General features: G+C 50.9%; 1 protein-coding gene across 1 annotated transcript in view; it reads right to left on the reverse strand.

Moving 5' to 3' along the window:
- ANKFY1 (ankyrin repeat and FYVE domain containing 1) overlaps positions 1-24,822 on the reverse strand; it is a 71,022-nt gene that overhangs the window by 24,259 nt on the left and 21,941 nt on the right. The window contains exons 4-7 of the mRNA XM_032840090.1: positions 12,492-12,627; positions 7,724-7,847; positions 6,618-6,767; positions 5,237-5,402 (exon numbers count right to left, since the gene is read on the reverse strand). Of these exons, the coding sequence (XP_032695981.1) occupies positions 5,237-5,402; positions 6,618-6,767; positions 7,724-7,847; positions 12,492-12,627 (576 nt within the window). The remainder of the gene's footprint in view (positions 1-5,236; positions 5,403-6,617; positions 6,768-7,723; positions 7,848-12,491; positions 12,628-24,822) is intronic.

Genomic DNA, 24,822 nt, shown 5'->3' on the forward strand with positions numbered 1-24,822 from the left:
CTAAGTCCCCTCCACTGCCCTAAGTCTTGGAGCATTTGCAGGTGCAAGAGTCTGCCTGGGACCGCGTACATATACCAAACTAATTCTGAGTAAGGGACATAAGATCCAGTAACTCTGGCAGCTTAAAGTGCTGTCTATTCACGGTACTCTGTACGAGAAAACACGGAAACTACCAAGAATTAAGTTTACATGGCGGTACTAAAGGTACACAGTTGTGCAAATGCGCGGCTAAACTTGGAACCGAGCAATCAGACGATTTCAAGTCAAAAATATTTGTGGAAAAGCAGTTAAAGTACGCCTGTCAAGTTAACCTGGAGGTTGACAGGGACCGAACAATTAAATTTGCTCTAAGATCACTTAAAATTCAATCTTCCTTGGATTTGGTTCCATTTACAACTCAAAGCATGCAAAAGCACTCACTAGACACAGCACATGGGGCGCCCAGCTCAGGGCCCAGTCAGCCTCTCCCTCTAGCCACCCCCGCCCCACCCCACCTGTGCTTCTCTCTCTCACTCAAATAAATAAATAAAGAAAATCCTAAAGAAAAGAAAAGGAAAGACAAGAAGGCCAGGGCAGCAAAGCACCCTAAGCTCCTGAACTGTGAACACAGAAACCACCCAGTTACAAAGGCAGGATGCTCGCTGGCTTCCAGGCACTCTGCCCAGCGGGAGGGGACCTCCAGGGGGCACGGAGGAGCTCACTGCAGGGAGACCCTCCAGAGCAAACGTCCTTCCCCTGCCGGGCAGAGCTGTAACTAGTGGGTGTGACACAGGACTTGGCTAAGTCGTCCCAGCAGGATGCAGGGACACTTTCTGTGGATGCTGTCCCCGCTTCACCAAGGTCTACAGCATAAATTTCCTGCAAATCACACCCTTCTTCAGCGGGCAGCGCCCCCGAATGCAGAGCGCCCGCCGTGACAGTGGACTTCCTACGCCACATGTGCGGAGTCTGGGGGTGGACACCCAGCAGCCGAAAGTGCTGCAGAGCCGCTCGGCTACACAGATCACAGACGCCGGTGTCCTTTGCTCGGCTGATCTGTTTTCGCCTCTGCATCCAGACACGCTCATCTGTTCCTGATTCTGTGAGTGCTGGAGAAAGACGTGCACTCCTTTGAATCCCAACCTCCAGATGACAGTTTTCTCTTTTCAAAGTCACTTGTGCCAAGTTTTCTTCTCTTTCTTGCAATATCACTAATTTTCAACTATACTCTGCAGTCTCAACATGTAGAATAAGGCTTAGGGTTTCAAGAGTGGCAAAGTTCTCAAGTGTTATCTATATTCCTGTGCTCATTTTTTAAAAGATTGTATTTATTTATTTGAGAGAGAGTGCGCACGCACACACGTGTGCGAGCAGGGGACAGGGCAGCAGGAGAGGGAGAGACAGAATCCTCAAGGAAACTCCCTACTGAGCATGGAGCCTGACACGGGCTCTGTACTTTCTTCCAAGGGACCATCTTGCCAGAGAATGTCAGCCCTGGCATGGAGGTATGCAGGCAGCCACAGGCCAATCAGCTGCTGATTAATCCACGTCTGATCTAACTTTGTGCCTGCACCATCTTATGTAAAAACAGGCACCAGGGGAACGTCTGGGAAGAAAACGAATTGACCGGTCAAGGCTACCAGGTCCCACTTCAACAGACTGGCTCTGATTCTATCAATTATGACTTCAGGCAACTTAAGATTTCTCTAACCAGCCCCTTCTTTGGCCCCCAGTTTTTTCCCAGGGTCTGGGGGAAAGAGCAATCTTTACCGACATCACGAGCAAAGGACCAAAACTCAGACTGCTGCGCACAGGCCGACGGCAGCACTCTGAGCGCGACGGTAACGCGCAGGTCGGAGGCAGCGCTGGGGAGGCTTTTGCTATTCATACGCACATACACAGAGCAGTACAAACCAGCACCCCAGAGACTCTGTCTGAGAGAGAATATGTACAAACATTAGCAACAGAATACAATATCCCAGAGAAAGCCACTTCCATTTGGAAAGAAAACTCGGGATTGCTGGGACAAAGGGCCTCAAGCTGAGAAGACGAGGTGCGTGATGCCAGGGGAAGGGTGGGGTTTCACGCCTTCAAGCTCAGCACACACTCCAGACTAAGAGAGAAACACAGTAACCCTGAAACAAGACAGCGTGCAGAGAAGCCTGGACACACTGAACAAAGCAGGTCGACCAGGGGAGACGGCCCACAGAAGTGAGGGCCGAGGACACCCAACCACTGGCTGCACGGGGATGGCAGAGGGACAATGAAACGGAACGGTCTGTCCTAAGCCCTCTTAAGACTTACAGCTTTTAGATTAGACTTACTTGACTAGCAAGAGCCAAAGACTTTCTTCTTACTTATACATAATATGCACATAAACGCACGTACCCCACACAAGAAGCTATCTAGGAGTTCCTGGATACTGAAAACTGGGGACGTTTTCCATTATAGGAAAGCCCGAGGGTGCATAGTCTAGAGGGAAAAGACGACGGCCATCAAAGAGCAGAGCAAAGAGAGAGAATGAAAAATACCAAAAACACCATTTATAAAGTTTCTGTCAGGAAGAAAACTTATAACACATCTTACGGAGATTTCCACCAAAACCAATTACAACAGGGGACACCTGGGGGGCTTAGTCGTTAAGCGTCTGCCTTGGGCTCAGGTCATGACCCCAGGTCCTGGGATCGAGCCCCGCGTCAGGCTCCCTGCTCGGTGGGAGCCTGCTTCTCCCTCTCCCACTCCCCTGCTTGTGCTCCGTCTCTCACTCTCTCTCTCTCTGTCAAATAAGTAAATACAATCTTAAAAAAAGAAAAAACCAACAACAATCACAGCGAGACTATCCGGTACTTGGAGGTCAGTCACTCTCTCGTCCTCATCCGGTGGCACAGCAGGTGCACGAGGCCTCACCAACATGACTTGTGCACGTCAGCGTATCCCTAACAGCAGCAGCACCATCAAACCTAAACTCCACACGTAGCTCTTCCTTTTGTGCAGCTTCCGGAGCACGGCTGTGTTCAGGGAACCCAGTGACGTTCGCCACGAATACAGCCGGCCCCATGCCGCCCCAGGCGGTGGCGCCGTCTGTGAACAGACCGCGAGCGGTGAGCAAAACTACCGTGCCCATTACTGAGAGGTCAGATTACTGCAAGGTCACCGCTGCACACCAGCTGCGCCTGAACAGCGAGGAGTCACCTTCTCGCCTCCGGCCACCTGTCTGCCTCCCACGGACTCGCCCACAGACACCGGCTGCCCGTGTCATTCTTCACGGAATTGACCGGCACAGATTCCGGTGGGCACCCAGAACTAGGCCCACATCTCTCAAAACAGAGATCTTTGTTCAAATGACAATGAACTTCGAGTAAGGGCAACAGTTAAAATGACGTACGTTACTCAATGAAGTCATTTCGGAAGGTCCACAGCCTGACGGCGCAGGCTACAGAAGGAAGAGGGAAAGAGCCCTATGGGGACTGGAGCTGACGGTGGCTCAGCGGCCAGGGGCTGCCCCCAACACCCGGCAGTCACCATGCCGCACAGGCTGCCGACACTGGAAAACGACAAGGATCCCCACTCTGCGCAAGAGGGAGAGGAGACCCTGTGGCGACTGAGTGACGGGTCAGAGGGCCCTGAGCAGGCACACGAGTCCAGATACGAACCCCAGCCCACCCAAGCTCCGGCACCAGCGTTTGGCCCGCCACGCCGAGCCCTGCTCTCCACGCTGGCAGCATCAGGACGATGCTAGCCACGCTGGCACACACAGGCTCTCAGGCAACAGACCAATTCAGAGAGGAAGATTAAAGCGCCTGAAAACAAGCATCAGAAAGGCATCGCCAATTCTTGGCAACTCTTGTAACTGAGCAATCACCAAAATATTTAATAACTCGTCAAAGATGCTTTCTCAACACACATAAGAATTTAACTCCCTAGGAGAAAAGAAATAGAATTCTGGGATTTTTTTTTTTTTAGTAACAAGTGTATTTGTTTCCAAAACAAACATTTCAGACACCACACAGTATAGGAAAAATAATTCCCCATGTGGTGGGAACCTTCCCCACCGCACACGTGCCCGGTGCGCCAAGTGCCCAACGGCTGCACAAGTGCGGAGCGCCACCCGGGAAACGCGTCTGCTCTCAGTGCTGACATCCTCTCCGAGGAGCTCCTTCCCGCTGATGAGCAACATTTTCCTCTCCGCCAGCCAAGAAGCTTAACACTGACACATGGCTCTGAGGGATATTTTTACTAAAACCTTTGCCCAAAAAGAGCAAAGCCACAGCTGCCACAGGCCCGTATGTGAAGTGACTACATTCCACCATCCAGGAGCAACTTGTGAGCAACAGAACATGCGTATGAATGGCGACAGCAAACGTAAGAACGATGGTGTAACGGCACAAAAGGAGCATGGTACCAGAGCGCAGTCATGCTGGTCTCATGACCGCAGGGGGGGAGGGCACAGGGCTCGGATGTGCAGAGATCGGTGCGCTCTGTCTCTGCCGTCCGCGCGCAAACAGAAGAGTGGCCGTGGCCAAGTACTCCACTCAGGTCATCTACAAGTCAAAGCTTCTGGCAGTCGGGAGAGCCGTCCCTCCGTGCTGGAACGCTGCCTCCAGATCGCTCCTCACCCTGTCAGATACGACTACTGCAAAGCAGACGCAAGCAGGACCCGTTTGGGACTTAAGAATAAGGCCATGGGAAAAATAAAACAAAAAAGACTAGTACTTTTTTCCCTTGTAGCATCAAGATGAAAATGTTTTGACCTTAATCCTATCACTTCCATATTCTTCCCACTATGAACAACATACTCCCAATACAGCTACAATTCCAGAACCTTCCGAGAACAAAATGAAGCTGCATCACTCTGCCAGGACAGAAGCCTAACCCATCCACTGAAAATTCTGAAGCCAAGAGCGTGTCTAGACGTGCGTGGTTTTGATCCTTTCCCTCTCACAGTCCCTGATACAAGTAAAGTCCTCCTGCCACAGGTCCTCGAGAGAGTGATGCACGTCCATGGCGTACAGCTTCAAGGTCCTTCTGGAGGTGCCCTCTCCCTGGCCCTTCCTCCAGGGGCACTGCTGACCCCACAAGAGCCTAAGAACACGGTGAGGGCCCTGGGTCCACCTACCCGCCGACCACAGATTCTCATCATGTGCAGCCGGAAAAGGCTTTTCAGTGTGTGCCAAGGGTCAGAGAATCTTCGAGAATTACCCAAATGAAAGTAAAATTGCTCGCAGAGAAGAAGACAAGGTACGCCGCTTCTTCCTACCCCTCTGGATTCCTTTATGCAACAAGCTCCAGCCGTTCCTGTCGAGCATGTCCACGTCAGCCTTGTGGTTAACCAGCGTGGTGGCGATGCTCTCTAGTCGCCGTGACAGGGCTAGATCTAGAGCCAGGTCTCCGTTATGGTCCACTTCGTTCAGCTTTCCAGGGAGCTGCACACACAAATTTGTAAATTAGTGCCCAGCCAGTAGCGAATACAACTGATTTTAATCTCTCCCAGTTGGACTCTAACATACCATCTTTTTATATAAATACTGAATTTAGTGCTCTAACACTGTATACTCTCCAAGTCCCAATAAATTCACGAACTTCTCTCAGGCACAAGCCTCCCAGGGAACAAAGAATTAACGGGGATTCCAGAGCAGACACAAACACCACAGAAGACAGTACAGGACCAAAACAGAAATGGACACACTGCTGTGGGAGCACAAAGGCCAGGGCTGAGGGTCACAGCCCGACAGCGAACAGCTAACATTTTCATAAAAGACTGTGGCTTAGTATCAAATCCCACACAGCGTGATGACTCCCCGGACACCAGACACCCAGGACAAGCACGCTATGCTCCCCTCTGTCGGGAGCAATGCATTTCTTCACTGGGTCAGCAGAGTGATAGCCCCTGAAGATGTCGCTGTCCTAGTCCCTGGAGCCTGTGCCACAATCCCCAACAAAAGAGACTTTGCAGATGTCATTAAGGTTAAGGACCTTGAGGGAATGCATCCTGGGTTATCCAGGAGGGACCCAGCTGGTCACACGTGTCCTTAGAAGGGACAGAGGGAAGCAGAAGAGCAGGTCAGAGAGACAGGACGCGAGGACTTGATGCACCATCCCGGCCAGAAGAGGGAGCAATGTGGTGGCTTCCGGAGGCCCAGAAGAGCCCCCAGCTGAGAACCAGCAAGAAAATGTGGACACTTGTCCTGTACCCACAAGGAAGTAAACTCTGCCACTGCGCCGACCCATCGGGAAAGGGATTCTCTCCGCCAGCCTCCAGGAAGGACCCCACCCTGCTGCCTCCCGAAACGTAGATGGGCCCACCCGGGACTCCCAACCAAAAACGCTGCAAGATGACCCGTCCACGCTGATTTCAGCCCCTAGGTTTGTGGCAATTTCTTACAGCAGCAAAAGAAAATTGAAGCAGGTTTTGGCACCTGGAAGTCAGGTACTGTTCCAGCAATGACCTACACACGTGGAAGCCATGTTGGAAACGGCCAACGGGCCAAGGCTGGAAGGGTTTTCAGGAGCATCAGAGGAAAAGCTCAGACTGCACAGACACAGGTACATGAGAGACCATGCCAGTGAAGGTCTGGAGGAGTGAGGTACATTTTAGAGAAAAACAAGCAGTTTCGGTTTGGGGAAAAGCACGACAGTACCTGTGAGTCCATCTCGATCAGATACAGGAAGACCACATCCTCTCTCTCTACTCTGATCGCCTTGTGCAACGGGTACTCGGTCTTGGACTTGATCATCTTGTACAGCAGCTGGGCGCCCATGCTACTGAAGTCCTCCTTCCGCAGGTCGTCCTGAGGGCAGGACAGTGGAAAGCAGAGCAGACCTGACACGTCAGCAGTAGCGACAACAGACGTTCATGAAGAATCCCTCGGAACGTGTCTGTCCCTTCTTTACGAGGGCGTAGCATTCCCCCTCTCTGGATAACACAGAAGGACGGACAGCATGAAGGGGCTCAGGAACTCCTGCTCCGGTTCGCACGGGGAGTAAGTGTTCAAGCCGGGACCCGGGGCCGGAACCATCCACTGCACCCCGCCATGCCTTCCAGACACAGGACAGCAACCCTGACCCCCACCCAGGACGCTGCCAGGAGCCCTCCGGGGAGAATGCCATCCGTACCCCTACAAAGATGAGAGCTCAGAGTTCATCAGGATTTCCAGAGGGGAGTCCCCGCCAATCACAGGCGGTCTCCACTACCGCAAACCTCTAAATTTCTATCATAGCAGAAAGAGCACCACTCCTGTCTCAATTCTTCGCAACCTTATTATTTTAGACACCTTTCCTCACAATACTGTTAAGCACAGAACCAAACGCAGACACAAGCTCATAAAACATAGCCCTAGGCATGATTCTTTTAAAAATGCAGAGAACACAACAAAGCAATGCCAAAACGTTCTCTATGACAAACACTTCTGAGGCAGGGCAAATCGAAACTTAAGGACGCGCCCCCCACCCACGCTGCAGAGCCGGAGCCGCCGGAAATGGCACTGCCGAGCGCCCAAGGCCGGCGGGCAGCTTCTGCGGACAGAGGACGCAGGCAGGGGCCCCTTCGTTCCAAGCCTGTTTCTTAACCTGAATGCCCTCCTGCCTCTCTACTCTGCAATCAGGAGGCGTCAGAGCCCAGAAGAATCTCTCCAGGCCTCTAACGCAAGCAGGACACAGAGAGGAACATTCCACAGAAGCAGGCCCGAGCCTAGGTCTCCGGCTTGCCACGCACGTGCTGTGCTCACACCCCTCTGCCCGCACTCACCCAGTGGCTGGCGATGATTTCCGCACAATAGTTCATCAGCGTGCCGGCGCCCAGCTCCTCTGCAGTCTGATAGAAGCGGATACAGTTCCTGACGTTCACCAGAGACATGACGCTCTTCTCACATCTGCAAGAGAAATGAAGGGTGAACGCTGTCTTCAGGACAAACAGATTCATCAATGGGCAAGCCGAGGCCGTGCGCAGAGTACTGGTGGTCTAACCCAGCGACGCTAACGTGTCAGCAGGCAGGGGAGTCAGGGTGAATTCACGGCTGCGCTACCGTATTTAAAAGTATAAGACTAGCATCATACCACATGGGCCATTCTGGTCAGAATCAAAATAACCTCTAAATAGACACATGAAACATAACCCCAACTGACTTACACGTGATTCCCTGAACCCCATTAATCACACACATGCACCTACAAAACCAAACACGTTACAGGTCAAATTCACTCCTTTAATATGTAACTGTACAGGACACATGTGCAGTTTCCACTCGCGAGGCTTCAAAGCAACTTCCGAGAGGAGGCTCTACACACGCCTCAGTAAATCCACATCCCCGATAAGTCCTCCCACGGCGAACTGTATGGTATGGGAATTATCACTCGATAAAGCTGACTTGTAAACGCCCACTAGAAAATGTGGAGAGACAACCAAGTTTCACCTGTAACACCCAGAGTGAACCTGAGGTACACCCACAGGATACACGCAGTACACAGTGAACCCACAGTACACACCCAGTATACACACACTACACCCACAGTATACACACACTACACCCGCACCACACACACTATGCCCGCAGTACACACACTACGCCCGCAGTGTACACACACTACGCCCGCAGTACACACACTACGCCCGCAGTGTACACACACTACGCCCGCAGTACACACACACTACGCCCGCAGCACACACACACTACGCCCGCARCACACACACTACGCCCGCAGTACACACACACTACGCCCACAGCACACACACACTACGCCCACAGCACACACACTATGCCCGCAGTACACACACACTACGCCCGCAGCACACACACTATGCCCGCAGTACACACACACTAAGCCCGCAGCACACACACACTACGCCCACAGCACACACACTATGCCCACAGTACACACACACTACACCCGTAGCACAGTATGCCCGCAGTACACACACACTATGCCCGCAGTACACACAAACTACGCCCACAGTACACACACACTATGCCCGCAGCACACACACTATGCCCGCAGTACACACACACTAAGCCCACAGTACACACACACTATGCCCGCAGCACACACACTATGCCCGCAGTATACACACACTACACCCACAGTACACACACACTATGCCTGCAGCACACACACTATGCCCGCAGCACACACACTACGCCCACAGTACACACACTACACCCGCAGTACACACACACCATGCCCGCAGTATACACACTACACCCACAGTCCACAATGCTACGCCCGCAGTACACACACACTACGCCCGTAGTACACACACACTACGCCCGCAGTACACACACTATGCCCGCGATATACACACTATGCCCGTGGTACACACACACTATGCCCGCGGCACACACCCTATGCCCGTGGTACACACACACTACGTCCGTGGTACACACACACTATGCCGGCAGTGTACGCAAACTATGCCTGCAGCACACACACTACGCCCGGAGTACACACACTACACCTGCGGTACACACACGCTATGCCCACAGTACACACACACTACGCCCGCAGTATACACACTACACCCACAGTACACACACACTACGCCCGCGGTACACACACTACGCCCGCGGTACACAGACACTACGCCCACGGCACACAGACACTATGCCCGCGGCACACACACTATGCCCGCGGCACACACACTACACCCGTGGCACGCACACACTAAGCCCACGGTACACACACACTACATCTGCGACACACACATTACACTTGCGGTACACACACACTAAGCCCACGGTATACACACACTATGCCCGCAGTACACACACTATGCCCGCGGTAAACACACACTACACCCACAGTACACACACACTATGCCCGCATCATACACACTATGCCCACAGTACACACACTACGCCCACGGTACACACACTACGCCCACGGTACACACACACTACGCCCGCAGTATACACACTACACCCGCAATACACACACACTATGCCCGCAGTATAAACACACTACACCCGCAGTACACACACTAAGCCCACGGTACACACACACTATGCCCGCAGTACACAACACTATGCCCACAGTACATACACTACGCCCGCAGTACACACACTATGCCCGCAGTACACACGGTACACACAGTATACACACACTACACCCGCAGTATACAAACACTACACCCGTAGGACACACACGGTGCACCCTCACTACACCTGCAGTGCAACTACAGTACGTACAATACGCCCACCGTGTATAACACATACGTCCCTCACTTGATTTAGAGAGTACACCAGACAGAAAAACTGGCTGCACAGACGTCCAAACAGCCTGCTACCAAGCACCACCACCACGAGGCTCTCAAATCCACTAATAAAAAAGCACCCAGTATGTCACCCAGGCCGGCAGGGCCCTATTGGCACAAAGCTGACACACACCCTGGCCCAGGAGATGCAGCACTGGGAAGTCGACTCCAAACTCTGGGAGGCTGCGGGGAGCCTCTGCAGGACTTGGACTGGGGGGAAAGAGGCCAGCGGCACCATCCTTCCACCCGTTGCCTGCACATCTGCGTACAAGTGAGGCCCTCCAAGGGCATCACCGAGGCCTGGCAGCCTACCGTGGCTTCGTCTGTCCTGCAGCTGCCACAGAAACCCTCTTCTGATCACGGGGGCAGAACGACACTGAGAGCACTACACTGTGCAGGAAGAAAGAACTGGATGGAGGTCCACGGACCGCCCCCCACCCCGTGCCTCTTGCCTCCTGCTGTGCACAGTAACAGAGGATCCCCACGCGTTTTTCAAGACAAAGGGAGCTAAGAGCCCCGCAAGGCATGCGTGCGTGGCTGCTGTGCCTGTCAGGTTGGGGGCCTTCTCAAGGCAGCAGCAGCAGCAGCGCTTATCACAAGGGCTGGTTCGTACTGCAGTGAGAACACGTGCAAGCCGGCAGATAAGTCTCCATCTGAGCAGGTGAGGGGCAGCTCACAGAGGTGGAGAAAGGCCACATGCGAGGGAGGGAGATGGGGAAGGAGGGAGGCGTTGTAACAAGGCCCTGAGAAGAATGAGCAGAGCTCCCGGTGACAATCTTGCCGACCTCTCCCCATACAGCAGTCAGGGCGGGCACCCACTGCGTTCCGAGAGGGATGCCTAGGTTCTTGGTTTCTAAGCAGCACAGGTGCCGTGGTGTAAGGAAGCGCTACCCACAGGGCACTTGTCAATCCAAAGGCACCTCAGAAAGTAACTGTAATGAACACCAGTCCTTGATTCTGAGCCGCGGTCCACCAAGTGACCATGACGGCTATGAGACCAGAGCATCTGGGGAGAGGGGTCCTCTGCTGGCACGGTGACACTTCTCAAGTGTGCAGCGCCGACACCTGGGCGCGTCCATCCCACCGTCCCACCTCAGGGACCACTGACCCGTGTCTGCAGAGCCCCCTGCACATTACTTGTACAGACAAATCCCCTTCTCCTTTCTGCTGCCGAATGACACCCGTACCAAGATCCTGGAATGTGTTTCCTGAAGACAGGTGTTTCGTCACCAGTGGCAGACACTTCACTTTCACCTCACTCTGGGGCCCCCGGGCTGCCGTTCATCCTCCAGCAAGCCCACAACTGGTAACCGACGTGGTTCACGGAACACCAATGTACACTCACATTACGGTTACATGGAAAAACATGTTATCTTATTTAAAAGTTCAGATTCTTCGTTCTTTTTTTTTTTTTTAAGATTTTATTTATTTATTTGACAGAGATCACAAGTAGGCAGAGAGGCAGGCAGATAGAGAGAGGAGGAAGCAGGCTCGCTGCTGAGCAGAGAGCCCGATGCGGGGCTCGATCCCAGGACCCTGGGACCATGACCTGAGCCAAGGGCAGAGGCTTTAACCCACTGGGCCACCCAGGTGCCCCTTGATTTTGTACTTTGAAAATTGTTTTTGTACATCTATATCCTTTTAGTGCTTTAAAATTAAAAACATGTATTCACAACAGAATTCCTTCAGAGGAAAGTTAGTCTGTCCTGCTACTGTTGAAAAAGACGATAAGAACTAAGAATCTGGGGCACGACATCATATGGTGACACTGTGCTCTCTGTTGCTCTGGACGGCCGACGCGGGGGAGCAAGAGAGAAAACGCAGTATTAACAAAACCCAGCAGGCTGCCTCCGTGGGGACCCAGAAAGCAGTAACCAATGAAGGAAGAACTCGGGAATGCTGTCCACGAGCCGCACGAACGAGCTTCTAACGAGAAGAACATGACTGAGGACTTCCCCAAGGACGTGTACCACACCACAGGGCAGGACGACTGTCCCAGGAAGTGGCACTGGAGGGAAAGCTGGGGTCTGGGCACATCATCCGAAGCGGCTCATACTCATTTATCAGCTCACGGATACATAAGCCCGGGTTTAAAAAAAAAATCAGTGAAAGGAAAGAGAATACCGAAAAGCTCTGGCCAAATCACACCAAGCAAGGGAGGGAAAGCCCCGTCCCCGCCGCGGCGCAGTCCCCTCCGTCAGCAGCAGCGCTTGGCTAGCTCCCAGCCCAGCCACCGGCCTGAGGGCCTCTGGGGACAGCCGCGACTTGCCTCTCCCTGAGGAGCTGCAGCTGAAACCGGTTCGCCAGCTTCATCAGCTCCGTCAGGAACGCGTCGTCTTCCCGGAACTGCAGCTCGTCCGTGTACACCCAGCGCAGCATCGCCCTTGTCACCGCAGGGTCGGCATCTGGTGGGGAAAGGGAGACGCTGAGAACGAGGCTCCCGGTCCGGGTATAGCACCATGTGGCACCGGAAACAGCAGCGAAGCACCCTGGGCGGCGTCGGACCCAGACCAAGCTTCACAGATGCCGTAAGTGCAGACACTGAACTACCGAGGAAGCAAGTCCAGCGGGGCTGGGGGCTCAGGCAGTTCTGCATCCGGTTCCGGAGTCCAGCTCAGGTCAGGACCCCAGGGTCGTGTGAGCAAGCCCCCGCTGGCATGGAGCCTGCTTAAGATTCTCTCTCTCCCTCTCCCCATCCCCTTCCCTACCCACCTCTCTCTTTAAAAAAAAAAAAAAAAAAAAAAGATGTAAATCGAATAAATTGGGTGACAATATTTTGAATATATGATGAGTTTACATTCCAATGAAAAGACCTTACAAATAAGCATTAAAACCTGGACAACTAATGGGAAAATGGGCAACGGATACGAATGGTAATTCACAAAGATAACTAAAAATGTTCAGTAAACCTTACCAGTAACTACAAACACAAAACTAGAAGACATTTTTTTTTGTCTTGCAAAGATTCCTAAAAAGTACGTAACCTTACACAGCAATTACACATGTAGATTATCAGCCTAATAATGGAGCAAGTACAGAGAAATATATATACTGACAGTCAAGAGTATTGCTTTTTTGTTTTTGTTTTTATTATGTTATGTTACTCACCATACAGACAGTATTATTTTCAGCAACAAGAACTGGAACAAAAATCTTAAGTCCAATACTGGTAAGCTAATAATATAGTATATACTCACACTAGAAAATTCTGCATCAATTAAAATTACTTAAATCTGAATAATCAACCTAAAAAGATACAAACTATATAGCAGGTTTAAAAAAAAAAGGCTAAAAATGCATGTTTTAATTATCTTGGTTTTTTGAGATTGTGTGTGTGTACTCACATGTGTGTGTACACACACACACACACACACACACACGCACATGCACAGAGCTCGGTGTCTGTCTCCCATCCAAACAGTAACCAGGTCCAACCTCGTTTAGCTTCTAAGATCGGACAACACTGAGAACTTTCAGGGTGGTAAGGCCAAAAACAGACCAACCATCAGTCTAGTTTGCTCGCTTTTTTCCCAGTAATCTCTACATTCAACGTGGGGCTCAAAGTCATGAATCCTAGGCCAAGAACCACAAGCTCTACCGAATGACCCAGACAAGTGACCTGTCTATCTGTTTAGACACTGGAAGGACATATATACTAAAATATTAGCCCTGCTAGGATCTATAACTAATTTTTCTTTGGGCTTATTTTTTATATCCCTAATTTTTGGTTTTTTTTTTTAAGAGGAGGAGGGATAGAGGGAGAAGGAAACAAGAGACTGTGAAGCAGGCTTCACACCCAGCATGGAGCCTGATGTAGGGCTTGATCCCAAGACCCCGGGATCATGACTTGAACTGAAATTAAGAGTCGGATGCTTGACCAAATGAGCCACCCAGGCAACACTGATTGTTTTAAAGTCTGGTGGGTTTCCTTTAATAAATCCTCCCTCAATTATCCAAATCAATAAACTTGACAAGAGATAAACCAAAACCTAAATAATTTTCTTTTTAAGTTTTATTTATTTATTTGACAGAGATCACAAGCAGGCAGAGAGGCAGGCAGAGAGAAGAGGGGGGAGAAGGCTCCCCGCCAAGCAGAGAGCCCGATGCAGGGCTCGATCCCAGGACCCTGAGATCATGACCTGAACTGAAGGCAGAAGCTTAACCCACTGAGCCACCCAGGCACCCCAAAACCTAAATAATTTTCTTAAAAACCATGATCAGCAGGGATTTCCTGGGAGCCCTCAAAATTTCAAATGCAGCAAAGTTCATGTGATCTCCAAGCACTCCCACTCCTGCCTTGACTCCTCCTTTCATCTCCAAACTACACTGAAAATAAATTCACTGTGAGACTCTGACTGAGCAGCCACGGGTACCGGCTGGGCAGAGAGCACTGAGCCAGGAGGAGGCGTGTGCTCTTAGGCGAACCATGCAGTCTCTTGCTACCAAATTACTCACACCAGTGGATCTCCAATTCCAGAGCCTGTAAACCAGGAGGAGACACAAAGGAGTGGACTCTGAGAAGTGAATCCGGTCGGCCTCCACAACCTGTGTGGTACACCTGCAGCGAGAGGCAGCCGCCCCCTGGCAGGCCCAGCACACAAGGTGGCAAAACTCCATGACTGCAGGGATCAAAAGACAAAGACACCCAACTTGACCTCACAGCAATCCAGGATGCGCAGAGCCGCGCTGTGTAGAGAACTTGCGATTTTTCTATGTGGCCAGGTTTTTTGTTGTTGTTTTGATTTTTAAAAAAATGTTTTATAAGACATGTGGAAAGAATGGGAATAAACTCATCGGTGGGCAATGAGCCACTGAATGAAGCAGACTGAGGAAATCAATTTCGTTATTTAAATCCCGTATTTAATCTTAAAAACCGGGAAAAGTATTTTGAATATCCTACTATGACTCTGGTTTAACTTACCTCTTTTCTTCATTTACTTTACACAAAAGTTTTTGATTCATGAAATTAAAACACTGTGACAGATGGCATCTTTTATCAGTAAAAGCATGCTCTTTATTCATTTCAAGGATGCACCCTTAACTAGAACTTCCTGGAAATAAAAATAAAGACCAAACCATATTTCTAAATCATCCCTTTGTCAAAAATGAACAAAAGGACAGTCGTTCTAGTTCTGCCCCAGTGGGGTGACGACCCATCCCATTTCAACTGATTATAGCTGAAAAATCAGAGCACTGAAAAACAACCACCCGGGGATTCTAAAAAGTACACAATAGTAGCTGAATTGTAGAGGGAGAACTCGAAGAAGGAATGGTCTGGCTGAGTTGCCCCATTTTTTCCCCTATGGCTTCAGCCTGAGGAGAGACCCCAGTCAGGGATCCACACTGCTATGCCGACCATGTAGATGCCTCACCCTCTAACAAAAACTCCACCTTCCTGTACACGGGTACCCAGAACGGGGGTCCAGGGTAGCTGAAGAGCAAGGGAGACCTCTTCACGTGTCCTGAATGAGCCTGTACGGGCTCCGGCTCACCTCGGAGCTACTCGGGTGCGGAGGAGCCCCAGCCCAGCTTCAAGAGCTGCAGGGATGTTCGAACCTCTACCCACAGAAGGGGAAACAACCTTCAGTCTGAATCTAAAGAGATCCAGTATTTTCTAGAGGATGATACAGGACCCAGAGTCTACAAAACATAATCCACCATACAATCCAAATTCATTGATGTAGAAAAAAATCAGGAAAATATGGCCATTTCTCAAGGCAAATGACAACATATTTTAAACCCAAGATGACCAGATACTGAATTTATCAAACACATGAAAGCATCTGGTGTAACTATGCTCCAGAAGGCAAAGGAAAACACATATAAAACTTGAGAAATTTTCAGCATATAAACTAAAAAAGGAACAAATGGAAATGACAGAATGAAGAACACAATATATTATATATTGTATAGTATGTTGTATACTAAAAACTCAATGGGCTCAACAGCAGAAAGAAAATAGCAGCAGAAAAAGTCAGCAAGGACAGACCAACAGAAATTATCCTATCTGAAGAACAGAGAGAAAAACAAGATTGGGAGGGAAATAAGAGCTTTGGGGAGAGTTGTGGGATAGAAACAAAGGTCCAGCATCTGTGTCACCGGAGTCTCAAAAGGACAGAATAGACACCTGGGTGGTTCAGTGGATTAAAGCCTCTGCGTTTGGCTCAGGTCATGATTTCAGGGTCCTGGGATTGAGCCCTGCATCGGGCTCTCTACTCAGCGGGGAGCCTGCTTCCCCCTCTCTCTCTGCCTGTCTCTCTGCCTACTTGGGATCTCTGTCTGTCAAATAAATAAATAAAATCTTTAAAAAAAAAAGGGGGGGTACAGAATAAAGGCATCAAGAAAGAAAAATATTTGAAGAAATGACGGTCAACAACATTCCAGATCTGATGATAGACATGAAGTTTTAGATTTAAGATCAAGTAACTCCAAGCGAGAATAAAATCTACACCTCAACACCTAATAATCAAACTGCTACAAACTAACCCTAAAGACAGTCCTGATCACTTCACACCCACTAGAAGGGCTACTATCAGACAAACAGAAAATCACAAGTGTTGGTGAAGGTGTGAAGAAACTGGAACCCTTGTACACTGGTTGTGGAAATGTAAAATGGTACAGTCCCTATGGAAAACAGTATGAGAGTTCCTCAAAAAATGAAAAATGGAATTATCATGTGACCCAGCAATTCCGCTTCTGGGTATGTATCCAAAAAACTGAAAGCAGGATCCTGAAGAGATACCACACACCCACGTTCACAGAAGCATCACTCACAACAGCCAAGACGTAGAAGCAATCCAAGTACCCGCCGGTGGAGAAATGGATAAACGTGACGCGGTTTATGCAGACGGTGGCGTACCAGCCGGCCTTCGACAGGAAGCCAATGCTGGGCACCTGGGTGGCACAGCCGGCTCAGCACCTGACCCTTGATTTTGCTTCCATTCTGGACCTGGACCCATGCCGGGCTCTGCCCTCAGTGCAGAGTCTGCTTGAGATTCTCTCTCTCCCTCTTCCTCTGTCCCTCCCCCGCCAAATAAATCAATCTTAAACAAAACAAAAAAACAAAAAAAGCAAGGGCAGGGGGGAGGAAATTCTGACACTTGCTACATGGATGAACCCTGAGGACCGAGTGTGAAGTGAAATAAGCCAAACACAAAAGGGCAGATTCTGTGTGATTCCACGTACACGAGGGAGTGAAGGTCGTCGAATTCACAGGAACAGAAGGCACAACGGTAGCTGTCAGGAACCAGATACAGGGAGAAACGGGAGTTGTTTAATGGGTAAGGAGTCTGAGTGTTGTAAAAAAAGAGTTACGGAGATTACCTGACAGCAGTGTGAACACACTTAACACTAGTCAACAATTTAACATGTTTAAGACGGTAAATTTTATGTTACACATATTTTACTACGATCAAAAATTTAAAAATAAAATAAAATAAAAAGACTTGAAAGCAACTACAGAGAAAGGACCATTACGTACAGGCAAAAGATCACCATGACTGTTGATTTCCCAGAAGAAACCACAGAGGCCAGAACAAAGTTGAACATTTTTAAAGTTCCTTCAGAAAAGAGAGCTGCCAACTCCAGTGTCTGTATCTGGGGAAAATATCCTGTAGACATGATGGTGAAACAGGACGCCCTCCGAGGAGGGAAAGGAGTCTGCCACTCCCAGAGCTGGTCTACGAGAAATGCTGGAGGACGTTCTTCAAGAAGAAGGGAGGATACGAGAGGGAAGCGCGCATCTTGACAAATGAAGGAAGAAGTAAAGAAAGAGAAATATCTGAGTAAATGTGAAGGACTTCTGAACCCTGTTCAGTTTGCGGAAGCACGAGCGGCTGTGTAGGTGGGATTTTCCGGGGACACCCACGAACGCGTGTAAGGCTCTACCCTAAAGGGCCGTGGTGGAAGCGGGAACGGGCCAGACCGACGCAGACGCCGAGTACAGACAGACCGCAGCGACGGACACACCGCAGACCCTCTGCAGAAAGTGGGCGACACGTGCATGATCCCCACAGCAGTTCTCAGCCAGGGCCCGTCCTGCCCCCCAAGCGAGCCCTCGTGGCGTCCAGCAGTGCTTCTGGGTGGCAGAACGGGGCGTGCTCTCGGCATCTGGAGGGTAAGTACCCCGCAGTGCACAGTACGGCTCCCAGAACAGAGAATTCGAGCCCAAAACACCGCTGGAGTCGAGGAACTCTGCCCGCGACCCACCACGGAACATGGCACGAAGAGAGGGCAGCAAGCAGTCAGTACATCTGCAGGGAGTTCTCTTTGCAAATAAACCAATCCTTAAAGAGATACGTGGGGGGGTGGGGGGGCCCCTGCGTGGCACAGTCCATGAGCTGCCAACTCCTGGTTCTGGCTTGCGTTGTCACCTCAGCTCCTGAGACCCAGGCCTGTGCGGAACCAGAACCCAGTGTGGGGTCTGCTGAAGAGACTCTCCTTCTCCCTCTGCCCTCCCACCTATGCACGCGTGCACTCTGTCACTAAAAATAAATAAGTCTTTTAAAAACTCTAAATGGAATACTAAATATCCAAATTATCCAAAAGAAGGCAAGAAAGAGAGAAGCCCAGAAAAAAGAGAAAAAACCTGGGTCAAATAGGGAAAAAAAAAGGTACCTTCGTTACAGACGTAACCACATTAAAATGTTGGTGGTGTAAGCCCTCCGCTGAGACAGAAGAGACAGAAGAGACAGCACAGCAAGACCTCCGTATATGCTGCCCACAGGGGACACGTCTGAACAGAAAGATACACATCTGGTGACAGCAAACAAAGACAAACAGTAAGCGCGGGAGGCCGCAGGGACGATCTCCTGTCAGAAACAGACTTCAAGACCTACAGCACCAGCAGAAATAAACTTTAGCATTTCAAAATGATAAAAGCCACACTTCATCCGGAAATCATAATAAGTGTGTATGTGTATAATGACAAGGCCCAAAACCCATGAAGCAACGATGAACAGAACTGAAGGAAGACACTGACAATCCCCAAACTGCAGGAGATATTAACACCCACCTTCAAGGCACTGACAGAACTGGACACAAGAGAAGAAAACACACAGAAGGTCCGAACACCATCACCAAACACCTTGACCTAAAGTACACGTAAGAAGCGCCATCTCCAACAACCCCAGAACACACTTTCTTCTCAAGTGCACTTACGCTCACCAAGACAGACTATCATACACGGAGCGGCAGAACAAGTCTCAATAAATCTAAAACGATCAAAGTCATAAAAAGCATGTTTTCTGATAATAATGGAATTAAATCAGAAATTAGTCCTGGGCGCTGGATGTCTCAGTCGGTTTCGGCTCAGGTCACGATCTCAGGGTCGTGAGACCCAGAGCCCCGTCAGGCTCTGCGCTGGGTGTGGAGCCTGCTTAAGATTCTCTCTCCCTGTCCCACTGTCCCTCTCACCCTCCATCATGTGCATGCCTTGCTCTCTCTCATTCAAAAAAAGAAAAGAAGAAAAAGGAAAGAAATTAGCTGTGACAGAGTATGGAGGAAAACCCCAAACATGTGGAAACTGAGCAACATGCTTCCAAATCATCATGGGTCAAAGAAATCACAAAGAAAATCAGAACACACCCGGACTGAAATGACAACAGGCCAGAGTCTGCGAGATGCAGCTAGAGCAGTGCTTAGAGGGAAACATGGGACTTTAAACCCTTGTCTTGAAACAGAAGATCAAAAATAATCCAGGGCGCATGGGTGGCTCAGTCGGTTCAGCTCTGCCTTCAGCTCGGGTCATGATCTCAGGGTCCTGGGCTCAAGTCCCATATCGGGATCTCTGCTCGGAGTGGAGTCTGCTTCTCCCCCTGCCTGCAGCTCCCCCTGCTTGTGCTCTCTGTCAGATAAATAAATAAATAAAATCTTACATAAATAAACAAACAAATGGATAATAAAACTGCAAAGTCCAGGGGCGCCTGGGTGGCTCAACTGGTTAAGCGATTGCCTTCAGCTCAGGTGATGATCCTGGAGTCCTGGGATCGAGTCCCGTGTCGGGCTCCTGTCTCAGTGGAGAGCCTGCTTCTCCCTCTGACCCTCTCCCCTCTCATGCTGTTTCTCTCTCTCTCTCTCTCTCAAACAAATAAATAAAATCTTTAAAACAACAACAACAACTGTGAAGTCCACAACTTAGATGACAATACACAGTGACCACGTGGCATTTAGACCAGGAACGCAAATCTAGTTTAACACTGGAAAAACCTACGTAATTTGCTATATTAACAGCATAAAGGAGAATAAAAACTGAGGAATCATTTTAGTAGACAGAAAAAAAAAAGGGACAAAACTCAAAACCACGTCCTAGAACATCTCTAAACACTAGGAATCCTCCAGCTGGTAAAGGACGTCTAAGAAAAGCCTACAGTCCACAGGGGTGTAGAGTCGTGAAAGACCTCACTGCCTCCCTCTGCAACCAGGAGCAAGGCAGAGTCCTTGCTTTCAAACAAGCAACCTGCATCCAGATTCTATACGGAATGCTTACAACCCAAAACTGAGAAGACAACCCAATTTCTCAAAGGGCAAAAGATGTGAACCCGCATGTCCCAAAAGAAGCCACACAAACGACCAAGGACACGAGACAATGCTCACCGCAACTGGTCCTCAGTGCCACACCACAGCCCACATCCCTTCATACGGTGACGTGCCTACGAGGTCAGGAAGGCTCTGGAGCCCCAGAGCTCCTCCGCACACTGCTCATGGGGTGTGCAGGCTACCTCCATCTCATCCATTTTCGGGAGATCCCAACACTGAACTTAGCCACCCCTAAGTACTCACCCCAGAGACACACAAACACATCCAGTCGAGACACAGACTATTTGTACCGACCAAGCATCCACACGCAGGTGCCCGAAACCGCAGCTTACAGCACGCGCACACATGGATGCCACTCAGCAGGGACAGGGAACGGGCCCTGAAACCGCGGCAGCGAGACCGCAGACAGACCTCGCGATCCCTACGCTGCGTGAATGAGGCCGGCAACATGTGGTACACACTCCGTGAGTCTGTCCTCACACAAATTCAGAAAACGCAAGCTGACCTATAAGGAGCGGAAGCCGGTCACTAGGTGCCTGGCATGTGGGTGGAAAAGTGATGGGTTACAAAGGTATGGGAGGCAAGTTTTAAGGAGGTGAAAGTGTTTGTCACTCCACGTGGCAGTGGTTTCACAATTAGGTCAAAAGTGACCAAACTGTACACTTTTACTCTGGGCAATTTATTTCACTTCCTTTGCATCTCAATGAAGTTGGAAACAAAAGAGACCGAAAGCAAGAGGTCACATGACACTGGGGTTAATGGTGCGGATTCTGCAGCCGAGGGGCCGGGTTCCCAGCGCAGGCCGCATCCTTCCTACTGTGCGAGCAGGGAGTGCTTTGAGTGACTCCGGTTCCACGGGAAACCTCAGTTTCCTCATCCATGGAAAGGGAGGCAAGGACAGAACTCGCCTGAAAATGCCCTTCTAGACGCGAGTGCGGGGATGCAGGCAGGGCGCGCAGAGCCTGGTCCCCGAGGCCGTGATCCCCTAGACCGCGGCTGCTCCTGGCAGTAAAAGACCATCTTCCACCAAAACACAAAGTTAACACAGCAAAATGTGAGAAAAGCACAAGAGCAACAGCAGGAGTGAGTGGGGCTGTCACCACAGATGGGACAGACCTTCTAAGGCTCCCGGGGACTCTCTGGCGAGGGGTGGGGGCCGCCAGCCGCAGCCCACGAGGCTGATGGCCGCAGGATACCACAGGACGCGGCTGCTGGCTGCTCGGAAGAGGACCGGGGAGGAAGTCACCACGCGTCCACAAACCTGTCTCCAAAGGAACTGCTGCCACTTCTTTATTTCTTTTAGGATTTTATTTATTTGTCAGAGAGAGAGAGAGAGAGAGCACAAGCAGGGGAGCGACAGGCAGAGAAAGAAGCGGGCTCCCTGCAGAGCAGAGACCCTCCCCCGCCAATGCGGGGCTTGATCCCGGGACCCTGGGACCAGGACCTCAGCCACAGGCAGACGCTTCACCGACTGAGCCCGCAGGCACCCCCCTGTTGTCACTTCCACCACCGCCAGTCACACGGAGCTCAGTCTGCCTGCAGGGAGGGCGAGACCCGGGCCCCGCGCGGGCAGCGAGGGTACCGAATGCTGAGGGGCATCCTTCCAGACTCCCACAGCCCAGCCAGAGGGACACTGGGCGGCGTGACGGGACACTGGGGCGGAGCCACCGGGAGCGAGCACTTGACGGGCACCCGATGGATCCCATCTGGCTGGGTTTGCCTTACGGGCAGCCCAGAGGCCGCCCGCCAGCGTGCTCTGCTCGCTCCCCAGGCCCAGGGCGGCCTCCGGGGGCGGCTTCGCACGGCTCTCCCAACCGGGCGCCACAGGAGGGAGGACGGGGCCTGGGTTTGGGAAGGGCCTGACAGGACCGGGACTCGCCCCAGGGAAGCCAGACGCCTCACGGCGCGCAGTTGATAGAGAAGGCACACGCGGAGCCCCACGTCCAGGCGCCCGGGCCAACGCGGAGCCTCTCGGAGGGCGGCCGCTCCCGCAGAAGCGCTCCAGAGGGCGGGAAGCCAGGCACTCCGCCCGAGGCAAGCAGTTTCGCTTGCGAAGAAGCTCGCCCACAGGCCTGGAGAGACTGAGACTCTCTCTCTTCCCAGGTGGCTACCCAGTATCTCAACAAACGCATCTTTAGGGTTCAAACAATAAAAAAATAAAAAGCACGTTTATATGTCCTTCATCTTTGTGCCTCGGAACAATTTCAGACTTACAAGAAGGTGACAGAGTTCCCAGAAACGCCTCCCTCACCTTCCTGTGTAATGCCTCACACCGCCACAGGACGACAAGCAAACCCAGGGTACTGGGACTGACACAGCGGCGTCGCCTAACTGCAGACCTTTCCGAACGCCGCCCATCTCCCCATTAACATCCTCTGGACGGTCCAGAAGCCACACCACCGCTCACTGTGCCCTCAACCTCGGATCTGACAGATTTCTCGCCTGGTCTTCCATGACCCTCACGGACTTGGGTGACACTGGCTAGTGACGCTATGGAATGTTTCTCAGTTTGGGTCGGACACGTTCCCACAGTCAGACCTGCGCACTGGACCAGACACGACACGCCGCACTCTCTGAGCAGCGCGGGGGTGAGGGAAGCGCTCGTCTCTCCAAGCACGGTTTAAACACTGCGCCTTTAATGCCCTGCTGCATCTCCACCAACACAGGCTAAAGTACGGACACTGATGAGCACAAAGGTGTGCTTATTCTGAGTTTTAGGGAGTATCCGTTACACCAGAGCTTCAAAAGAAAATGTGGAACTCGGAAAACCAATCTAAGAATGTAAGTTCCGTGCAAACAGGAATTTAAATCTTGTTTACGGCTGCGTCCCCAGCGCCCAGAAGCACCCACAGTCTGAGCGGCGGACGGAAGAGCTCTGAGAAACAAACACCCGCATATTCGTAGAAGGATGGTATCAACTCGGCTAGCGTGGGAAAGCTCAGTCAGCCGAAACGGCGCCTCTGCGCTGTTCACGCGCTTGTTTACAATAGCCAATTTCCAAGCTCCCTCCAACCGCTGCCAGCCACACAGGGGGTAGCGCCTGTCGCGTAACACACACGCGGCTCCACAGACACAGACAAGCGGCTGCTACAACCCAATCTGGGCAGCCACACCCGCGCTGCTCTAAGGCGATGCAGCAGGACTGTCGGGCCAAACACACAGCAGACGGGAACGGGTCTACCTTCGCCTCACCTCCCTGAACTCTGCCCCATGACAAATTTCACAGATAAACCGTATAAAGTGATGATGCCACAGGCTCCACCGTCGGCTACCTTGGCAAGCGCCCCGTCCACCAAAGCCACAGGACGTCTGCTCCGCTGTGTATCACTTCTGACAGCCGACAGCACAGCCAGGTTCAGACCATGCTCGGGATGTACAACAGCAGGAGCTCCAAGGACATTTAAAGGCATAAACATGATATTTCTTTTTTTTTTTTTTTTAAGATTTTATTTATTTGACAGAGATCACAAGTAGGCAGAGAGGCAGGCAGAGAGAGAGGGGGAAGCGGGCTCTCTGCTCAGCTCATCCCAGGACCCTGAGATCATGACCCGACCCGAAGGCAAAGGCTTTAACCTACTGAGCTCACCAGGCGCCTCAACATGATACTTTCTTAAACTAAACATTTCCTCATCTCCTGATTCACAGTGATGCAGTCTGGGGGTCAGTTACTGAGTTAAAGCTGCTCTTAAATGTTATGATGTTCTGGGGCGCCTGGGTGGCTCAGTGGGTTAAACCTCTACCTTCAGCTCAGGTCATGATCTCAGGGTCCTGGGATCGAGCCCCACATCCGGCTCTCCGTTCGGCGGGGAGCCCGCATCCCCCTCTTTCTCTGCCTGCCTCTCTGCCTACTTGTGATCTCTCTCTCTGTTAAATAAACAAAATATTAAAAAAAAAAGTTATGATGTTCTAAAAAAGTAAAAGCAAATTTTTAATGTTTGAATTAGGCCTTTTATACCTTACTGCAAGTGCCTGTGCTCTTAAGTGGTTTTCCTTGTTCTCCATTCTGACTCATTTTGATTGCATTCAATATTTCACAATTACACAAGAAACTCTGATATCACCTT

The sequence above is a fragment of the Lontra canadensis genome, unplaced genomic scaffold (assembly GCF_010015895.1).
Source record: "Lontra canadensis isolate GAN:19392208 unplaced genomic scaffold, GSC_riverotter_1.0 scaffold110, whole genome shotgun sequence".
In the NCBI taxonomy this organism is placed as follows: Eukaryota; Metazoa; Chordata; class Mammalia; order Carnivora; family Mustelidae; genus Lontra; species Lontra canadensis.